The sequence below is a fragment of the Misgurnus anguillicaudatus genome, chromosome 18 (genome assembly GCF_027580225.2).
Source record: "Misgurnus anguillicaudatus chromosome 18, ASM2758022v2, whole genome shotgun sequence".
Classification (NCBI taxonomy): Eukaryota; Metazoa; Chordata; class Actinopteri; order Cypriniformes; family Cobitidae; genus Misgurnus; species Misgurnus anguillicaudatus.
Window position 1 is genome coordinate 33,347,824 of NC_073354.2, and position 16,879 is coordinate 33,364,702.

General features: G+C 35.2%; 1 protein-coding gene across 4 annotated transcripts in view; it reads right to left on the reverse strand.

The window, feature by feature from the left end:
- The window catches only part of mark3b (MAP/microtubule affinity-regulating kinase 3b), a 94,629-nt gene that overhangs the window by 19,614 nt on the left and 58,136 nt on the right, over positions 1–16,879 (reverse strand). For all 4 annotated transcript variants that reach the window (XM_073856362.1, XM_073856364.1, XM_073856365.1 and 1 more), the window contains exons 8-11: positions 10,762–10,998; positions 9,486–9,605; positions 8,698–8,801; positions 3,660–3,768 (exon numbers count right to left, since the gene is read on the reverse strand). In XM_073856362.1, the coding sequence (XP_073712463.1) occupies positions 3,660–3,768; positions 8,698–8,801; positions 9,486–9,605; positions 10,762–10,998 (570 nt within the window). The remainder of the gene's footprint in view (positions 1–3,659; positions 3,769–8,697; positions 8,802–9,485; positions 9,606–10,761; positions 10,999–16,879) is intronic.

Consider the following 16,879-nt stretch of genomic DNA (forward strand, 5'->3'; position numbering starts at 1 on the left):
GCTTGTCACCCAGTCTCCTGAAACTGCGTATAAATAGCACTAACTTTGGCGTGCATATGATACGCAAGTCCTTCCCATTCACTTTAACGGGGCATCTTTTTTGTCGTTTTGTTTATTGGTTTCTGAATTTTTTTGCTGTTTTTTTTACCATTTTCGCTTGGGTTTAGGGTTAGAACAATTTTTTTATATATATAAATGACATCCTAACCCAAACCCCAACTCTAACACCAACTCCAAGCGACCATGGCTTAAATATGGACAAAAACATTGAGAAACCTGTATATTAAATAACCTCATTAAGCAAATCTAAAATCTAACCCTAAACCCAAGCGAAAATGGTTTAAAAAACAGAAAAAATTGAGAAACCAATAAATAAAACGACAAAAAAAGATGCTCCGTTTAAGTGAATGGGAATGACTTGCGTATCATATGCACGCCAAAGTGGAATTTGCACGAGTTTTACACTTCGTGTTATTTATACGCAACCTCAGGAGACTGGGTTAAACACGTACAAACCATAATAACATTGACCAAATACATTTGTTCAGTGTTGGTTATGCAAAGTAAGTTACTTATACCTAAATGTGTTTGTAAATTACATTACTTCACTTCTTACGCACTAGACTAGAGGGAGACATGAACAGGAAATTTAGGAAATTGTTAGCTCTTTTATTTAAATCATATTAAACTTATCAGGAAACATAGGTAACAACAGTTTATGGGTGATATAGAAATATGTAAGTTAACAAAGTAGGCTACAGAACAAAAACGTATAAGTTCAGACAGAGCCTAAAGCCCGTTATTAAGGCAGACTAAAACAGTAGATTTTGTTGTTAATAAAAAGCATGTGGGTGAAAGTCAAGTTCAGCTAAAGTCCGCGGTGCGGACGCTGCAGATAAACAAAGATAAAACCTTTAAAGCTTAAAATATAAAGCTTAGGTTGTTGGGGTTGCTAGTTATTTTCTACTGTTTGCTTCTCAGTAGAACTGTACAATACGGGAGTGCGGTTACCGCGACAACCCTAAATCATATGGTTAAAGCCAGTTATAGCCATTTGTGATTGACAGCTATTCATCCAGCGCGTCTCCCCGCACGGGATCGATCACACATCCAGATACAGAAGCCACTTTGATAATGATAAATGTAAACGGGCAGTGTCCTGATATACTGATGATACGATCTGCCAGATGTGAAAAATGTGAGATTTCGTACTATGTTAATGCAAATAAACCCTTTGCCTGAACTTCACCGACTTCCCGTTTCAGCGTCACATGACCAATGGAGCGTAAATGATTGGCTGAATGTTGAATGATTTGATACAGGGATCGATTGCTTCTCCTTGCTTCCCCGGATGTTGACTCTGAATATTTTTACACTGAATTTTTTGAGACGTTGAATTATTTTGCACTGAATTTTCTGAGACATTGAATTTTTTACACCGAATCTTTTGAAACATTGAATGTTTCTACACTGAATCTTTTGAGACATTGAATTTTTTTACACTGAATTGTTTTAGACATTGACATTTTTTTTCTCACTGAATTTTTTTAAAACATTGAAAAAAATGTCATAGGCAAAAAAACAGTGCTAGAAATTCAATGGCTTTTAAAATTCAAAGTCTGATTTAGATGCAAAATAAAATTCAGTGTTAAAAATTCGATGTAAAAAAAATCAGTGCTAAGAATTAGAATTCAAAATCCAACGGCACTGTTTTACTTCCATATGGGAAGCGTCAATGCTTATGCCCCGTGTGAATGCGCCGTCAAAGTAATTGAGCAAATAATGTTTTCTTTTTTTACGTTTTTTTTTACCTTTTTGACCTTTTGAAACACTTCATTAAAATGTTTCTTATGATCTTAAAAATCTTTTAATCTCAAGGTGAATTTTTACATGTTTGAAGTTACTTTTGTAGACAAAAATATAATTGGCCAACATATTAGAGCTGTCACAACATCAGATTTTTACTACAAGGTTATCTTGCCCAAAAAGAACTCACACTGGCGATATTATCACGGTATTTAGGGGAAAAAAATATGCTATAAGTAAACTTATTACACGGCTCTCTGGAATGCTTGATTCTGATTGATCAGTTGAGACATTTGCAGGTTCATTCTTTTCAAATAATAACCGCTCCAAATTAATAACGCCTAGCCGGACTACTTGCGATTAAAATCGCTCCGCGCCAATAAAGACCAATAAAGATTACTGTTTGGCGCCATCTTGTGACAAACACTGGACAACCACAATTAAGAATGGAAAATTTTGACATTAATTTTAACATGTACGGAAAAAACAAGACATTTAAACAGTGGATAAAAGAACAAACAACGACAAGACACAGAGAGCTGACTGAACTTGACAAAATAGAGCATGACAGCTACGAAGCCAACACACAAAAAAAAATACAGAATGGGCATTAAAACTTCTCAAAGACTGGCTAAAAGAGAAAAAAATGGAGACAGACAAGTATGAAGCAGAGGATCTTAATAAGGTATTACGATCATTTTATGCATCTGTGCAAAGTTTTGCGGAAGGATACAAATCTTAATTTAAAACAAATATGCCAATAAAATGTTTCAAATTCATATTCATGTCCGTTTTTTTTCTTATGTGACAAGTAGCCGTGTAATAAGCTTCGCGTCGGGTCCTGATCACACTGTCGGGGCTTATAACGGCTGCCTCTACATTATCCCTTACTTAATGTTTAGTACAGCAAAAGTTAAGTAATGTGTAATATAATTGTGTGTTATTGTCAATACCAGCTTATTTTAACACAGAGACAACATATTAATTTCTTCCATCAAATTTTTTTTTTTTTTATAATTTTTGAAATAGATGACTTTAATCTATTAAATAATAAAAAACAGCAGCCCATTAACTAAAATAGCTGGAATTCCTTAAAAAAAACTTGTTAAGTCATGACATAAGGACGTACCATTTCTTGGTCCAAGCCTGTACTCATTTCAAGCGAGGCTAAAATCTCTACAGCTGTTTATATGCGCTATTATACATATCAAACATTTAAGCTAAGTTTTAAAATACGCAGTGCACACTAAATTGTCTAGGCCGAAGGCCTCCTGAACACCAACATTTAACAATCTATAATAGATGAATCACTGTCTGGTCATCTGAGGTTTCAGTGTAAAAGATAAAGGCTGGGATCGCAATGTTTTCATAGTTTTGAAGCACACTGTAAGTGTATATTATTTGTTGTAGGCATCTGCATGAACATTTGGACCTGGAAGCAGTGCTGCATGATGTCAGCTTATCAAGGTGAGACCTTAACAAGCTGTTTGATAAAATAACGGTTTCACAAAATGATTGAGCAAATTCAAAGCAAAAATATAACATAGTTAACTTTAGATTTTTTTTGGGATGCGTTTAGCCTCAACATAACTCCTATAGTTACATCTGTGTTATTCTAAAGTTTTGAGTTCACTGTTATTCGAAAATTTGTAGAAAATATAAATAAAGAATGAGTGTTTCAAAACTTTTCTGTATATAAGACAGCGAAGAGATGATGAAGTCATAAAGGGGATGGTGGGTTGTAAAGAAGAACCCCAAATGTTTGCACTGCTAGACTCCAAGACTTCCCAGTAATTACAAAGTAATTGCTTTTGACATGTGTGTGTGCAATATTCATGACCAAAACATCTCACCTCTGTGGACTTTCTGCCTAATAGGAGGTATGTAGCTGTGATTTCATCATACTTCATCCTGGTTAGAGATTCATTGATCTCCTCTCGTGAGTAGCCCATGCCCACCATGATATCTGTAGTAACACAACACATTCAAATAGGTTATTAAAAGCCATCAATGTCAGGATTAGGGCCGCTAAATATTTTGTTACAGCATCCACATTGCAGGGTGTCTATCTGCAACAGTCACATTGCAGAATGTGCAACGTTGCTTTTTAAAAAGAAAAATTATTTTGGATGCCTTTGTCTGTTTTACAATATACTAGAATGTTTCAAACGGCAGAGAGAAATCACAGATCTTGCATAAGATGTACCAAATAATACACTTCCAAAAACACGATCTGGTTGACGCACCAATGTGACCTTGTCTGTAAAATCTAATTTTAAGATGAGAAGCATCAAAGTTTGATTTCACTTTAATTTCAATTTTGACATTACCTTAGTAAATATTAAAGATATCAAGGTTATATTTTCACTTTTATGTAAATGTTTTTACAGGCAGGGTCTTGGACTCTGTCAACTATTCAAGTTGTTTAGTCAAACTGCTGTCTTTGGTTCAGCAACAGAATAAAGTGAAAAGAAACAGACACACTAATAACCAATCCTGTATAGCCCGCATTGACTTTATTGTGTCTATAAAAATTTCATTTTACTGGAAGGTTTCGCATTCAAGTTCTGCTTTTTATTCAAAACAATGTTGTGGAAACTGTGGTAACGTACATGTGATGTTTGACCCGAAACGTTTTTTTACTTTGTCACATAGTAGATAAAAATCTTTGACAGCCAGCCAAATGTACCAAACAAAAAGATTTTTTTGACCGACATGTTTACATGAAAAATTACCATTAAAAACCCGCTGTGCGTAGAGAAAAGGGAACAAATCTATGAAAGAGAAGCTAAATCAATACATGGCGTGTGCGTGCCCCCTCTGATTTTTGTTTCATGGGCAAAATATGTTCAGTTTTTCGCTGCTTTTATTACGTGCATGCTTTATGCTGGATGCAATAAAATAATAATGAATTATATAAATCTAGATGGTGGCCATATCTCCGGGCAGCTATTTCAGTTATATGTAACCGTGTCTGTTAAATCTAGGCTAAAGTTTTATAATCTAATGATAAGGGCATCAAAGTTTGACTTCAATCTTTGATCTTAATCAGTCAATATTAAAGATATCAAGGTTATATTTTCACAGAATGTTCGGTAAAACTTTACTTAAAGGGGTGTTCATAAGACACGACATCTTCATAATCATGACATGGCACGTGTCATGAACATGAAGGAGATTTTATGCACGTTTATGACAACTGTTCAATTATGTCATTTTTAATGCAAAGATTAAAATGACAACTTGACATAAACCAATACATTTAACAACTTTAGCCTAGATTTTACAGACAGGGTCACATATAACTAAAATAGCTGCCTGGAGATATGGCTACTGAGTTGGATGACTTGTCATGCCAACTTGACATTACCAAGACGACATAACTGACTACTTTTTACTGGTGATACAAATGGAATTTGTCATTAAAATGTCATTAAGTGTTAATACTAATGTCAAATAGTTTTATAACAGCGCCATGAATATTCTTCAGTTCATAATGTTTTATTAAGTTTCCTCCAGGTGTTAAGAGAAATAAAATCAATCATCCAATAATAATAATAATATTATTTATAATAATAATAATAATTGATACAATTATATTTTTATATTTAAACGAAAACAGGACAATAATGTGTTAAGCCATGTAGCGTTGGGTCCATATCGCTGCAAAAACGGTTAATTACATTAAAATAAGTAAATGTTTTTTCCTTCTATGTCAGAACATTTCAGAACCCTCTGTGTGAGGAAGAACAAGTGAAGAGTTTCGTTGCATAACGAGATAAATCCATTTTTTACATTTTTGTCAAAACATGTTTTTTTATTATGTTATGATGTTATTATTTTGTTTTATGGTGCTACTTAGCTGTATTTTTTAAGTTATGAAGGTTTAAATCAAAACAAACCAACTGCAGTTCAATTGATATTAATTTGAATGCACAACCAAAAAACGAGATTTCTGAACAATTAAAAAAACGGTGGTTATCTTATTTTGCAACGAAACTCTTCAAGTTCTGTTAAATGTCAGTTTTTTATGTATTGTGGACATACATAAAGTATAAGTTAAGTATAATCTTTGATGTATTTGTTGCATTTTGTTAAGGTATTTAAAATAATTTGACAAGTTCAATTTGTACCACTGTAGTTGAGGTCAAGAAAAAATTTATGATGCTGTGATAAAACAATTTGACAGAGTATTAACACTTATTATAAAACGGCTCGTTCTGGTTCTTCATTCTGATTGGTTGAAACGCGTTCTAAGCCGTGATAAAATACCCCGGTAAACCCACGGTTCAGACCGCATCACAAGTATCACTGCGCCACTGTTGCTGCGTATTGATTTATGAAAATAAACACCACAGTCTTTAATCATTTTTTAATTTTTCTACCTTTGCACAATTATGGCGATATCCAGATAAATGTCAATAAATAAAACATTTCATCAATAAAGAGAAAACGTTCTCTGAAGTTTTTTTTTGTCTTATTGATATTTCCGCTATTATCCACTAGAGGGCAATCTTACCCAACTTAAACACTGAGGCATTCACTCGACACAACAGCGTTGTGGTGGATTTAGCGTGTGTTTTGATCAGGCTCTGAATCTGATCTCTAAGTTCCTCACAAAAATGGAATTATCTCCGCTTTTAGCTGAACATTTGAGAGGTGATAACTGATAAGACAACAAATTAAGGATGAAACGTTTTTTGATGTTGTTGGAAAGCGGATGGACTGTTCTTTCATTTGATATCTTGTGTTTATTTAAAGAAGATCATTTTTCTGTAAGGCATTCAACTAAAACTGGGTGGCAACTTAAAAAAAAAACGCTGACGGGGAAAAAGTTAAGCATGCTTACAAACATATTTGATCATCACTTCAACAGTATAGCACGATATAAATGTTAATGTATAAATTAGATGAATGTTGATATATAAAAATAAACACCACAGTCTTTAATCATATTTTCATTGTGCCTTTGCTGCGTCTGTGTTGTTTGTGAACTGCGCTCTGTTGCAGCCACACTTGATTCTGAGGAACTACTTTGTTTGGCGGAAGAGTAATATTTATACTAATATAATTACAACTTATTTGTGTTTTATTTTATAAAATCCCGCTAACGTTATGCATATGAAGTAACCGTTTTATAAACGCAATAAACCCCTAGAAGCGTTGGGTTACCAGTGCATTTTATAACAGCTAAGGGGGTTTAGGCACTCCGCTTCGCGTCGTGCCTAACAACGCCCCTTAGCTGTTATAAAATGCACTGGTAACCCACTGCTTCTTGGGGTTTATTGCTTTAATGACATTCTAATGACAGTTTAATGTAATGTTAACCCATAAAGCTAAGTAGATTCTTAAGTTTGATAATTATTCTGCTATGTCATGTTTATGATTTATTACGTTATGATGTATCAGTTTATGTCAAGTTGTCATAACAGACATCTGAAACTATGTCATCTTTGAAGTTAAAATTTCCAAAATTGAACAAATGACACTTAATGACAGTTGTCACATACGCAGTGTTGTGACTGAACAAGTTAATTGAACGAAAGTTTACGAACTCGTTCATATTTTGGGCGAACGTGAAATGAACGTACTGCCTGATGAACGTTACTGTGAACTCGTTCATTCTGGGGCTTGTGAACGGCACGCTCTCTCAGTTTACGTCGTTCAATAGGGTGCCAGATTTCTATTGAAATACCCGGCTAAAACACACTGTAAACAGGCCTTAATGTGTAGCGGAAAAAACATCCAATCTGGCAACACCGCCACCAGGCTGCATGCGTCTTCAAAAAAACACTGACTGGACGCTGCTGAAATCCAAATCCCTGCCGCGCCACTCACATAGTTTAACATTAAATAACATCATATTTGTCCTAAATTGGTAACGATTAACATAGGCTGCTAACGCATATTCTGGATCTTGAAATAGACTTTGACTAAGCTCACGCTATTTAACTTGCACATGCGGTGGGCAATACCTTCGAGTTGTACTACACGCGACGGCTCGCAGCGCTTCTCGCCCGGAAAATCCCCTTGAAGCACCAGGCTAGCCGGTATGTGCAAGCAAATACAAAAATTAGAGCCTGACCGATTTATCGTTTTGCCGATTTTATCGGCCGATATGAGCATGTCGCAGATATATCTGTATCGGCGTATAAGCCGCAGATATGAAGCCGATATGAACGTCCCTTTCAAAAAACATTAAATGCTTTTGAAAGATGTAAGTACTTGTTTGGCCAGCAGAGCGCGCCCTATTGGTTGCTAATGGCGACCCAGGTCACTCACTGGAGTGACACCAGCCAATCCCCCAATCGTTTTGCTAGATAAGACCCTTATGCCTCGTTTGGGATTGTTTATAGTCCTTTGAAACTCCGTTGAAAAAAACTGTTGAGTGTTAAGTATTAAATGTTGGGTTCTATTAAAGTCCATTAAAATTAGAAAAATTCTGTAATGTTTTCTTCAAAAAACTTAATTTCTTCTGGACTGAACAAAGAAAGACATCAACATTTTGGATGACATGGTGGTGAGTAAATTATCTGGATTTTTCTTTTAAGAAAATGGAATATTCCTTTAAATAGGAAAATAGGATCTTCAAAATAAAACAACTTATTTACGACCAGCTATTAAACTGACATCAACTTAATTCTGCTTCTTTAAGCTAAAAAATTGAAAAAAAATTCCAGGTTGCTTCACATGCTGCATATGCGCAAAGGTTGGCAAGTCCTTTGTAACACTCATCCATATTGTAGCTCCTCCCACTGAGAATCATCAGTCTTTTACAATTGATGATTGGCTGGAAGGCGGAGCTTACTTCGCTAAAGCAGCCATCTCTTATTAATATATATAATACCCAGCCAAATCAGATAAGAGCAGACAAAATGTAGTGCTGATTTCATATCGATTCTCTTCTGGTCTGAGATGTCGAGTTCAGGCTCCACAAAGGGTTTGAGCTCTTCCTCGTCACAACCTGCATTGATCCACCGATCTGTCATGATTTGCTAAAACAGAAACACGCAGGTCTGTGTGAGATTCTGCTGGCTCATAAATATGCATGCATTATTAAAGTGGGGCAGCTAAAGTTTATTAGAAGGAAACCAGAGACTAAAATCTGTTCCTAAGGCTGGGTTTGTACAAAGTCATTTATTTTTGAACATTTTCTGCACTGTACCAAAGCAGCAGAAAATACAATTAAGCACAAAAGAGACATGAGGAAAACAGAAAAACTTTTTTAAATGTAAAATGAATAGAATACAGGTTATTGCAAAACGGTTAGTTACAGGTTAGCCAAACAAACACAGATGGGTACAGCATGGGGGCGTGGCTAAACTCATCAATAATTCAACAGTGAACATCATTCAATTATGAATCTCCCTGTATAGGCCACATCTGTTATTCAGATTGTGCATCATGTGCAAGAAGAAATAGTCGGCATGTACAGCCCCCTAACACTGGGGGCGCTGGTCTTTTGCAGTTTAAATTTAAAACAGGGCGTGTCTGTGCTTCTGTACTCATGTTTCGTTAATAAGGGCAGGGTATGCTTGCTGCCATGAAAGGATGCACTCATGGCGAGGGTTGAGGTGAAGGGTGGAAAAAAGAAAGTAGCACAATGGCTTGTTCTTCTGGAAAATGGGTATTCGGGTGAAAAATCAAGGTACATTTACGCTTTTACTGTATTCCCTCACCTCAAGTGTGCCACGCTTGATAGGGTTCAGCACCAGGAAACGTTTCAGGAGGTTTTCACAGTCAGTGGACATGTAGAAAGGGATTCGATATTTGCCTCTCAGCACTCGCTCACGAAGTTCCTGTGAGGTGTTTTATCAAGTCATTTCCATTTTACATTCACATTTCATGCATTTAAATTTTATACAACTTACTGTGCGTTCACACCAGACGCGGAAGAGGTGACAAAAACGAGCATTTCGCGCGTAGTTGGGCGCTTGAATATTTTGAGTTTACTCGCTTCATTTGCATGTAAAAATCTAGTAATTCGAGACATTTACGCATAAATTTGTGTCATGGAATGGGCTCATATAGCTCAAATTGAGTAAAATTACCAGATTGTTAGACCTACTCACTCACTTTCGTCCAAACAAGAGCCTTTTAATTCCTGTAAAAGTACGAAGATGTCTCGTGTAGCGATGATGATTGTCCTCCATTGTTTTGTTTTGTTTTTCTGCCTCTGCTCGCTTCCTATATTCACGTCACTGCTAGAGCAAGCTCCTGATTGGTTAACACGGCACGAAGATTTTTCAACTCGCGCGGATCAGGCGGCAACGCGCAATTTGCGCTTACCGCGCCGCAGGATGTCTATTCGCATCTTTGCATTGACTTAACATATAAATCACTCACGCTTGCCACCTCTTCCGCGTCTGGTGTGAACGCACCATTACACTGCATTCAGGGTATATATATTTTACCACTAAAAGGGGGTTCTTGGGACTCTAACCTTTGACCTCTGTGTTACTAACACAATGCTCAATGGAATGAGCAACAGAACTTTACATAAATACATACAAATGACTTTAAAAACTACAAAATTACAAAGCAACTTTACAGAAAATTATAACTCAATGTCTTCTGCAAGCTTATTTAGGTAACACAGGGAAAAAAACTCAAAAGGAACCTAATTCAGCCGTTCTCTGATATTGCAATAAATGTACATATTACAAATCTAATACAAGTCAGCATGTATATTACGAGTCATGTGTTTACTGAATAAATAAAATTTATCAGTGAATATAACAAGGGGTAGAAAGCAGCCTTGTGTCTTTCTGCACAAGATCACATTACTTAATACATAAAATTTAATATTTTCAGATGAAAGATTGGCCAAAAAACAAAACACGACACGTATCAAATGCTATCCAGCAATCCACAGGCTTCTGTGTGTTCAGGTGTATGATTCTCCATGAAGGTTTAGGAGGGTAAAAGTGACATTTTAGGGCTGAGCACACTAACCTTTAGATTCTGTCCATCAAAGGGCAGCGATCCGCTGACCAGTGTGTAGAGGATAACCCCCAGACTCCATACGTCCACCTCCGGGCCATCATACTTTTTACCTTGAAAAAGTTCAGGGGCGGCGTACGGCGGGCTGCCGCAAAACGTGTCTAGTTTGTTCCCAATGGTGAATTCATTACTGAAACCGAAGTCTGCGATCTTAATGTTCATGTCTGCATCCAGAAGCAAGTTTTCTGCCTGCATTAAAGATCAATAGAGATTAAAAGTTAAGAGTTTGTTTTTAATGCATCTGTATCTATTTACAAAACGTATGGTTTAATTATAAATAGCACAAGTGTATTTAAAGAGTTTGGTTCCAAAATGCGATAAATGGCATTTTTGAAAAATAAAAAAATCTGTATTTTATCAGGTCAGTATTAAAAAGTAAATTCTTAATTTACGCACAATCCAATATCCGCTTTGTTATTTTGTCATCTTTTCTTCCTTTTTCCCAAACCGCGACAAATGCCAGTCCTTCTCTGCAGAATGCAATAAATCCACTTAACCAATCAAAGCGCACTATTCCACGTATTGTAAACAATAATGGCGCCGCTTTGAACACACACAGAATCCTAGTTTTCCTCATCTACTTTGTACTTCGTGATCAACAAACAAACAAAAACAAAATAATAATTTTGATGGCATTGATAAACCTGTGGTGGTTTTCTGTAAGCCAAAATCGAATAATTTACGCGTGAGGCACTCGGGCGAAGAGAAATGCTGGCTGTTGTTTGTTCTCACACAACAGCATCAAGCTTCTGTCATGCTAACACATTGACACCACTGGATCTTATGAAAAACTTTCCTTTATTTTACTCGAAGTCAACAAAAATCCAACAGGACCAAAACATTTTACAGCTGATCACTGTCAAAAAAGTTCAGCAACGATGTCCCAAGGATGACAGCAGCAATGACAGTGTTCTTAATATGACAAAGTGTTTTAATTAATGCCATTAATGTTTATTTTAATGTTTCTTTTTTTAATCAGTGCAAAAAATAATTTTCAAAGAAAAAAATTCTTAGTATTTTTGTCTTGTTTTCAGTAAAAATATTTAAAAATTCTTAAATTAAGATGTTTTTTCTTGATGAGCAAAACAACCCAAGAAAATAAGTCGTTTTAGACCAAAAATATCAAATTTAAGTAATTTTGTGCATAAAACAAGCAAAAACAATCTGCAAATGGGGTAAGCAATTTAAAAAAGATGCAAAGAAAAAGCATCCTAATTTAGTGAAAAGAAGACAAAAATATTTTTTTCTTGAAAATCATTTTTTGCAGTGTACCACAAGTCAACTAAATGAATATAACATGGCAAAGATGAATGCACATTTAAATATTGATTCAATATATTATAGCATTTTACATTTTTTATCTTATTACAACCTAAACATGCTATGTTAAATTTTGTAACAGAAAATAGTGGTTTTCATCTTGTCACTTTCTTGGTATAGAAAACACAAGTTTACCAAAATTAGTCAAAATGGATTTATTGCATTATGCAACCAAACTCTTCATTTGTAGCAATAGCCAAAATTATAGATTTTTTATTCCTAAAATCATTAGGATATTAAGTAAAGATCATGTTCCATGATAATATTTTGTAAATGTCCAACTGCAAATATATTAGTAATGTGTGTTGCGAAGGACTTAATTTGGACAACTTTAAAGGTGATTTCCTCAGTATTTAGATTATTTGTACCCTCAGATTCCAGATTTTATAAGCTGTATCTCAGTCAAATATTGCCCTATCCTAACCAAACCATACATCAATGGAAAGAAAGCTTATTTATTCAGCCTTCAGATGATGAATAAATCTCTTTTAAAAAAAATCGACCCTTAGGTTTTGTGACGTATGTAAAACTACAGGGCCGCTGGAAGTCATTTTGAACAGGGGGTGCTGTGAATTTTTTTTTTACAAAAAAACCTATGAGCCTATGGGCCTATTTAAAATACATTTTAAAAATCAATACATTGAGTTTCATTACTTTATTGTCATATACACTTCAGTGCACACAGCCAGGGTCTGAAACAATCAGTTCTCAGATGAATATATGCGCTATTAATCAGAAGCAGAAATACTTTTAATAATCCCTGGGGGAATTACTTTCGTTACAACTTCAGATATACATACATATATTAACATACAACATATTATATTATAACAACATATAGTATTAACTAATTTTCAATGTCCATGCGGCAGTGGCGGATGCAGAACGTGACATATGGGTGGGCATGGATTAAGTCGGGGTGTGTCAGTTTTGAATAAGAAACTATAACAAGTCTATAAAATTCGTCAAAACTTCACGAATCACAAGCGTATTGGTGAGAACACTTATTTAAACAGCATACACACACACACAAACTGCACATCACATTTTTGACATTATTGATACTTTAAATTGTCATGCAATGTGCCATTAATTAAGCTTTTTTGGTAAAAAAAAGTTATTGGGCTGTCATAGGTCATAGCCTACAAAAAAGAACCTGCACACAGTGACTAGAAATATAAATGAACTCAATAAACTTAATACTTTTTTAAATAGACTATTAAAGTCTTTATTACAAATAAATTAGGCCACTTAATGCTTAAAATTAAGCTTCTATCTAACATCATATTCTCTTCATGCAAATAACTAAAAATATATTTTCGTTCTCACATTTAAGTTAACTTACTAAAGAAAGAAAGAAAGAAAAGGGGAATTAATAATGTTAGACTCTGGGGTTAAACGAAATGACAAATAAATAAACATTTAATTCACTTTTTGATGAGCACAAGAGCAAGCGGGTAGCCTACTCGTGTAGCGTGAAGAGCGGAGCCGAGGAGCGCGCATATCAGACGTGAACACGAAAGGAATAATGGGTTTAATTATGCTTTCACTTCATTTCCTGGCAGTTTCACTTGTTAGTGAGGATAGTAATGACTGACAATATGACGCCGAATTACATACAATATTATTACCTAACTAAATCTGAGAGAATGCAAACACATTACAATATTTTTTCCTCCGCCCGACGGGCAGGGCGCAGATACATTTTTGTAGCCCGACAGGAATCCCGGGACGTCGAGCTAGCGATTTTGCGAGCCCTGCATAGGTTTGTTTTTTAGAAAAACTTTCTTTAAAGTGAATTTCGTTTTGTATAAATTGTATCTTAATATTAATCAATGTTTAATCAAACAATTGCCTCGATTTAATAAATAAGAAGCAAGAACGTCGGGTGTGGATTGAAGTGAACCCACTATTTCCGCAGCCTACGTCTTTCTGTTTTTAATGCATTTCTTAAATTGATGTCTCAATTACACAGTAGGCTTATAGAAAGTTATGATAGGCTATTTGTTGCTTAAAAGCAATAGGCTATATTGTATAAAGTGTATCAATAAACGTGGCCTGACTTATAGTACTGAATTACAGAGCTAACAACATCACTGTGATCAGAGATGCTTTCTTTCTATTTTTTTACCCCGCTGTCATATTTGTTGTGTGTTTATGTTATTGAGAGGAAAGCGCGCAGCACATATTTATAATGTGGTGTTATTCAAAATACGTTTTCCACTTGCAAGAAAAGTTCTGTGATCATGGCTGAAAGCTGCTCGGGAATATTTTTCTCATTAGAACATACTGTAACGCAACATTCAACTGCTTTATAATAGTTTTTTAAATAGTCCGCGCCTGCCATGCGGACGAACATTTTACTTTCGTTTTTAAGTTAGGATCACACGTCGATTAACAGTGGTAAAATATTCTCACAGTAACATACAGTATATTTTTATAAGGTTCTTTTTTTTACTAAATAGTACTATTACTGTCTTTTTTAAACTTATAGATAATTCATAAATTGAACAAAAATAATAATGGGTTGAGTTCTGATATTGTAGCCTATACTTTTATAAAGAAATATATGGTGTATAATAAAATGTTTAGAATATATTAGGCTTTATATAAGGTTTGTACTCTAAAAATACTTTATTTGTTACAAACAAGAGATAAAGAATTTCCAAACGTTCTCATCTCACCATATCCACAGGTACAGAGTCATTATATACAATAAATCCGTGGGGTAGCATTTTAAAAACATTTAAAAATAGATGCATTTGTTTAAAGCAAAACATTTATTTACTTAGCTACAGCAGCTCTTTACGCCCTCTAATCGGTCATCATTTATGTCTAATGACCCAATAATAATCTTTTACATTTTAATCCTTTAATTTTTCATATTAAAAGGCGTTTTTGTGCGGCTGCGTCTCGGGTAGCATAATTAGCAAACCCAGGTTATCATCCCGTTAATACTGTATGCGCATTTTATCAACGCGCTCTTTACTCAAGCAAAAGACACTCGCGTCGCGCATTGCGCCGGTTGTATAATACAGTCCAATGTCTCTCGTGAGCTAGGGGACGAATGCCCAGAGAGTTCAGAATTTATGTGTGGGAATGCATCAGCGAAAGGAGTGTGAGTCTTTTCTGGGTCATGGTGCTGCGTACCCATGTCCTCAAAAGATGCAAGGCGGAGAAAGTGCGCTCAGATGAGGCCACGGAGATGGGTAGGCACAGACAGTAATGAAATTAAAATCATAAAAAAAAATACGTAATTACCTACGTGTGTCAAAAATAATTTCCTAAAATATTCATAAGTAATATATAAATTGTGCAAAAGATTTTTACTTAAAAAAAAAAAAATTCTCCCTCTCGCCAACAGGGGGTGCTGCAGCACCCGCAGCACCCCCACTTCCCGCGGCCATGTAAAACTATGTTAAAAAGGTTAGAGAAGATTTGTAAAGTATGACAAGCTAAATAAAATAGATTCTCCAGAAACCTGTATAGTTAAAATTTCACTTTAAAAGAGAAAAAACACCACTGTATTATAAGAAGCATCCTTATGATAATAATGGAAATTGCACAAAAAAATTTGTAGTAAAACCATAGACTGTAAAAAATATGGACGTAGTTTCCGTGACGTCACCCATAGGTTTGTGAAGAGCTTTCTTGAAGCCAATAGTAGGCGCGGCGGTGCCTGTCATCGCCATCTTGGCCGAAAATGGGTAAAGAGGCGAGATGTGGGTAAAGCTAAGGTGTCTGGTTGCTGAAACCATGCCCGCCTAGCTCGATTCTAGTGACAGCACTGTCACTCAAGTGGCGCCCTTAATTATGCAGAACTTTAAAGCTTAATATAATTTAAACAGATGAGTTACAAAAAATCACGCCCCTCACAGTTGTCATGAAGGCGGCAAAGTTAGCTATAAAGACCAGAAACACTTTTTGTACCAGGTTGTAAACACAATATTTTCTATTGTAAAGTTGGGCATTTTAACATGGTGGTCTATGGGAATTGACTCCCTTTTGGAGCCAGCCTCTAGTGGCCAGTCGATGAATTGCAGTTAAAGTCACTTCCGTGTTGGCTTCATCAGAAAGATTGGAAGGTTGCCCCTCGAGTAAAACACCCGAACATATTACGATTCTGGGAGTATTGGTTTGGTTGACATCACAAATGTCACAATGTCTCATATGCAAAACATATTTCTTAGTTTTTCCATTTTGATTTTAGGGAGAAATTAGTTCCGCAAGTGTAATCTAAATGTAAATCCTCTAAGATGCCTCTTATAGTGACCTGTTACAAATCAATTTAAGTATCAGAGCAGAGATACTGCGAGCAGTGTTGGGTAAGTTACTCAAAAAAAAGTAATTAATTACTAGTTAATAATTACATCTTCAATCATGTAATTAGATTACTTTACAAATTACTCTTTCCAAAAAGTATTTAATTACTTATTACTAATTACTTTCTAAATCCTATTTAGTACATGATACAAGGATAGGCTTCAAATGGCTCGAAGAAATAATATATAAAAGTACATCAATTATTCTGGTCCCACTTTAGGGTCCAATTCTCTCTATTAACTAACTATTAACTACTTTTGACGCAATATACTCCAACTACTGCTTATCTAAAGAAGTTGTTAATTTTAAGTATTGGTAGAAATGGGGAGGGTTAAGGAAGTAGAATAAAGTTTTGCAGAATCAGGCATTAATATGTGCTATTAAGTATTAATAAACAGCCAGCATCTCATTAATATTAATGCCAATA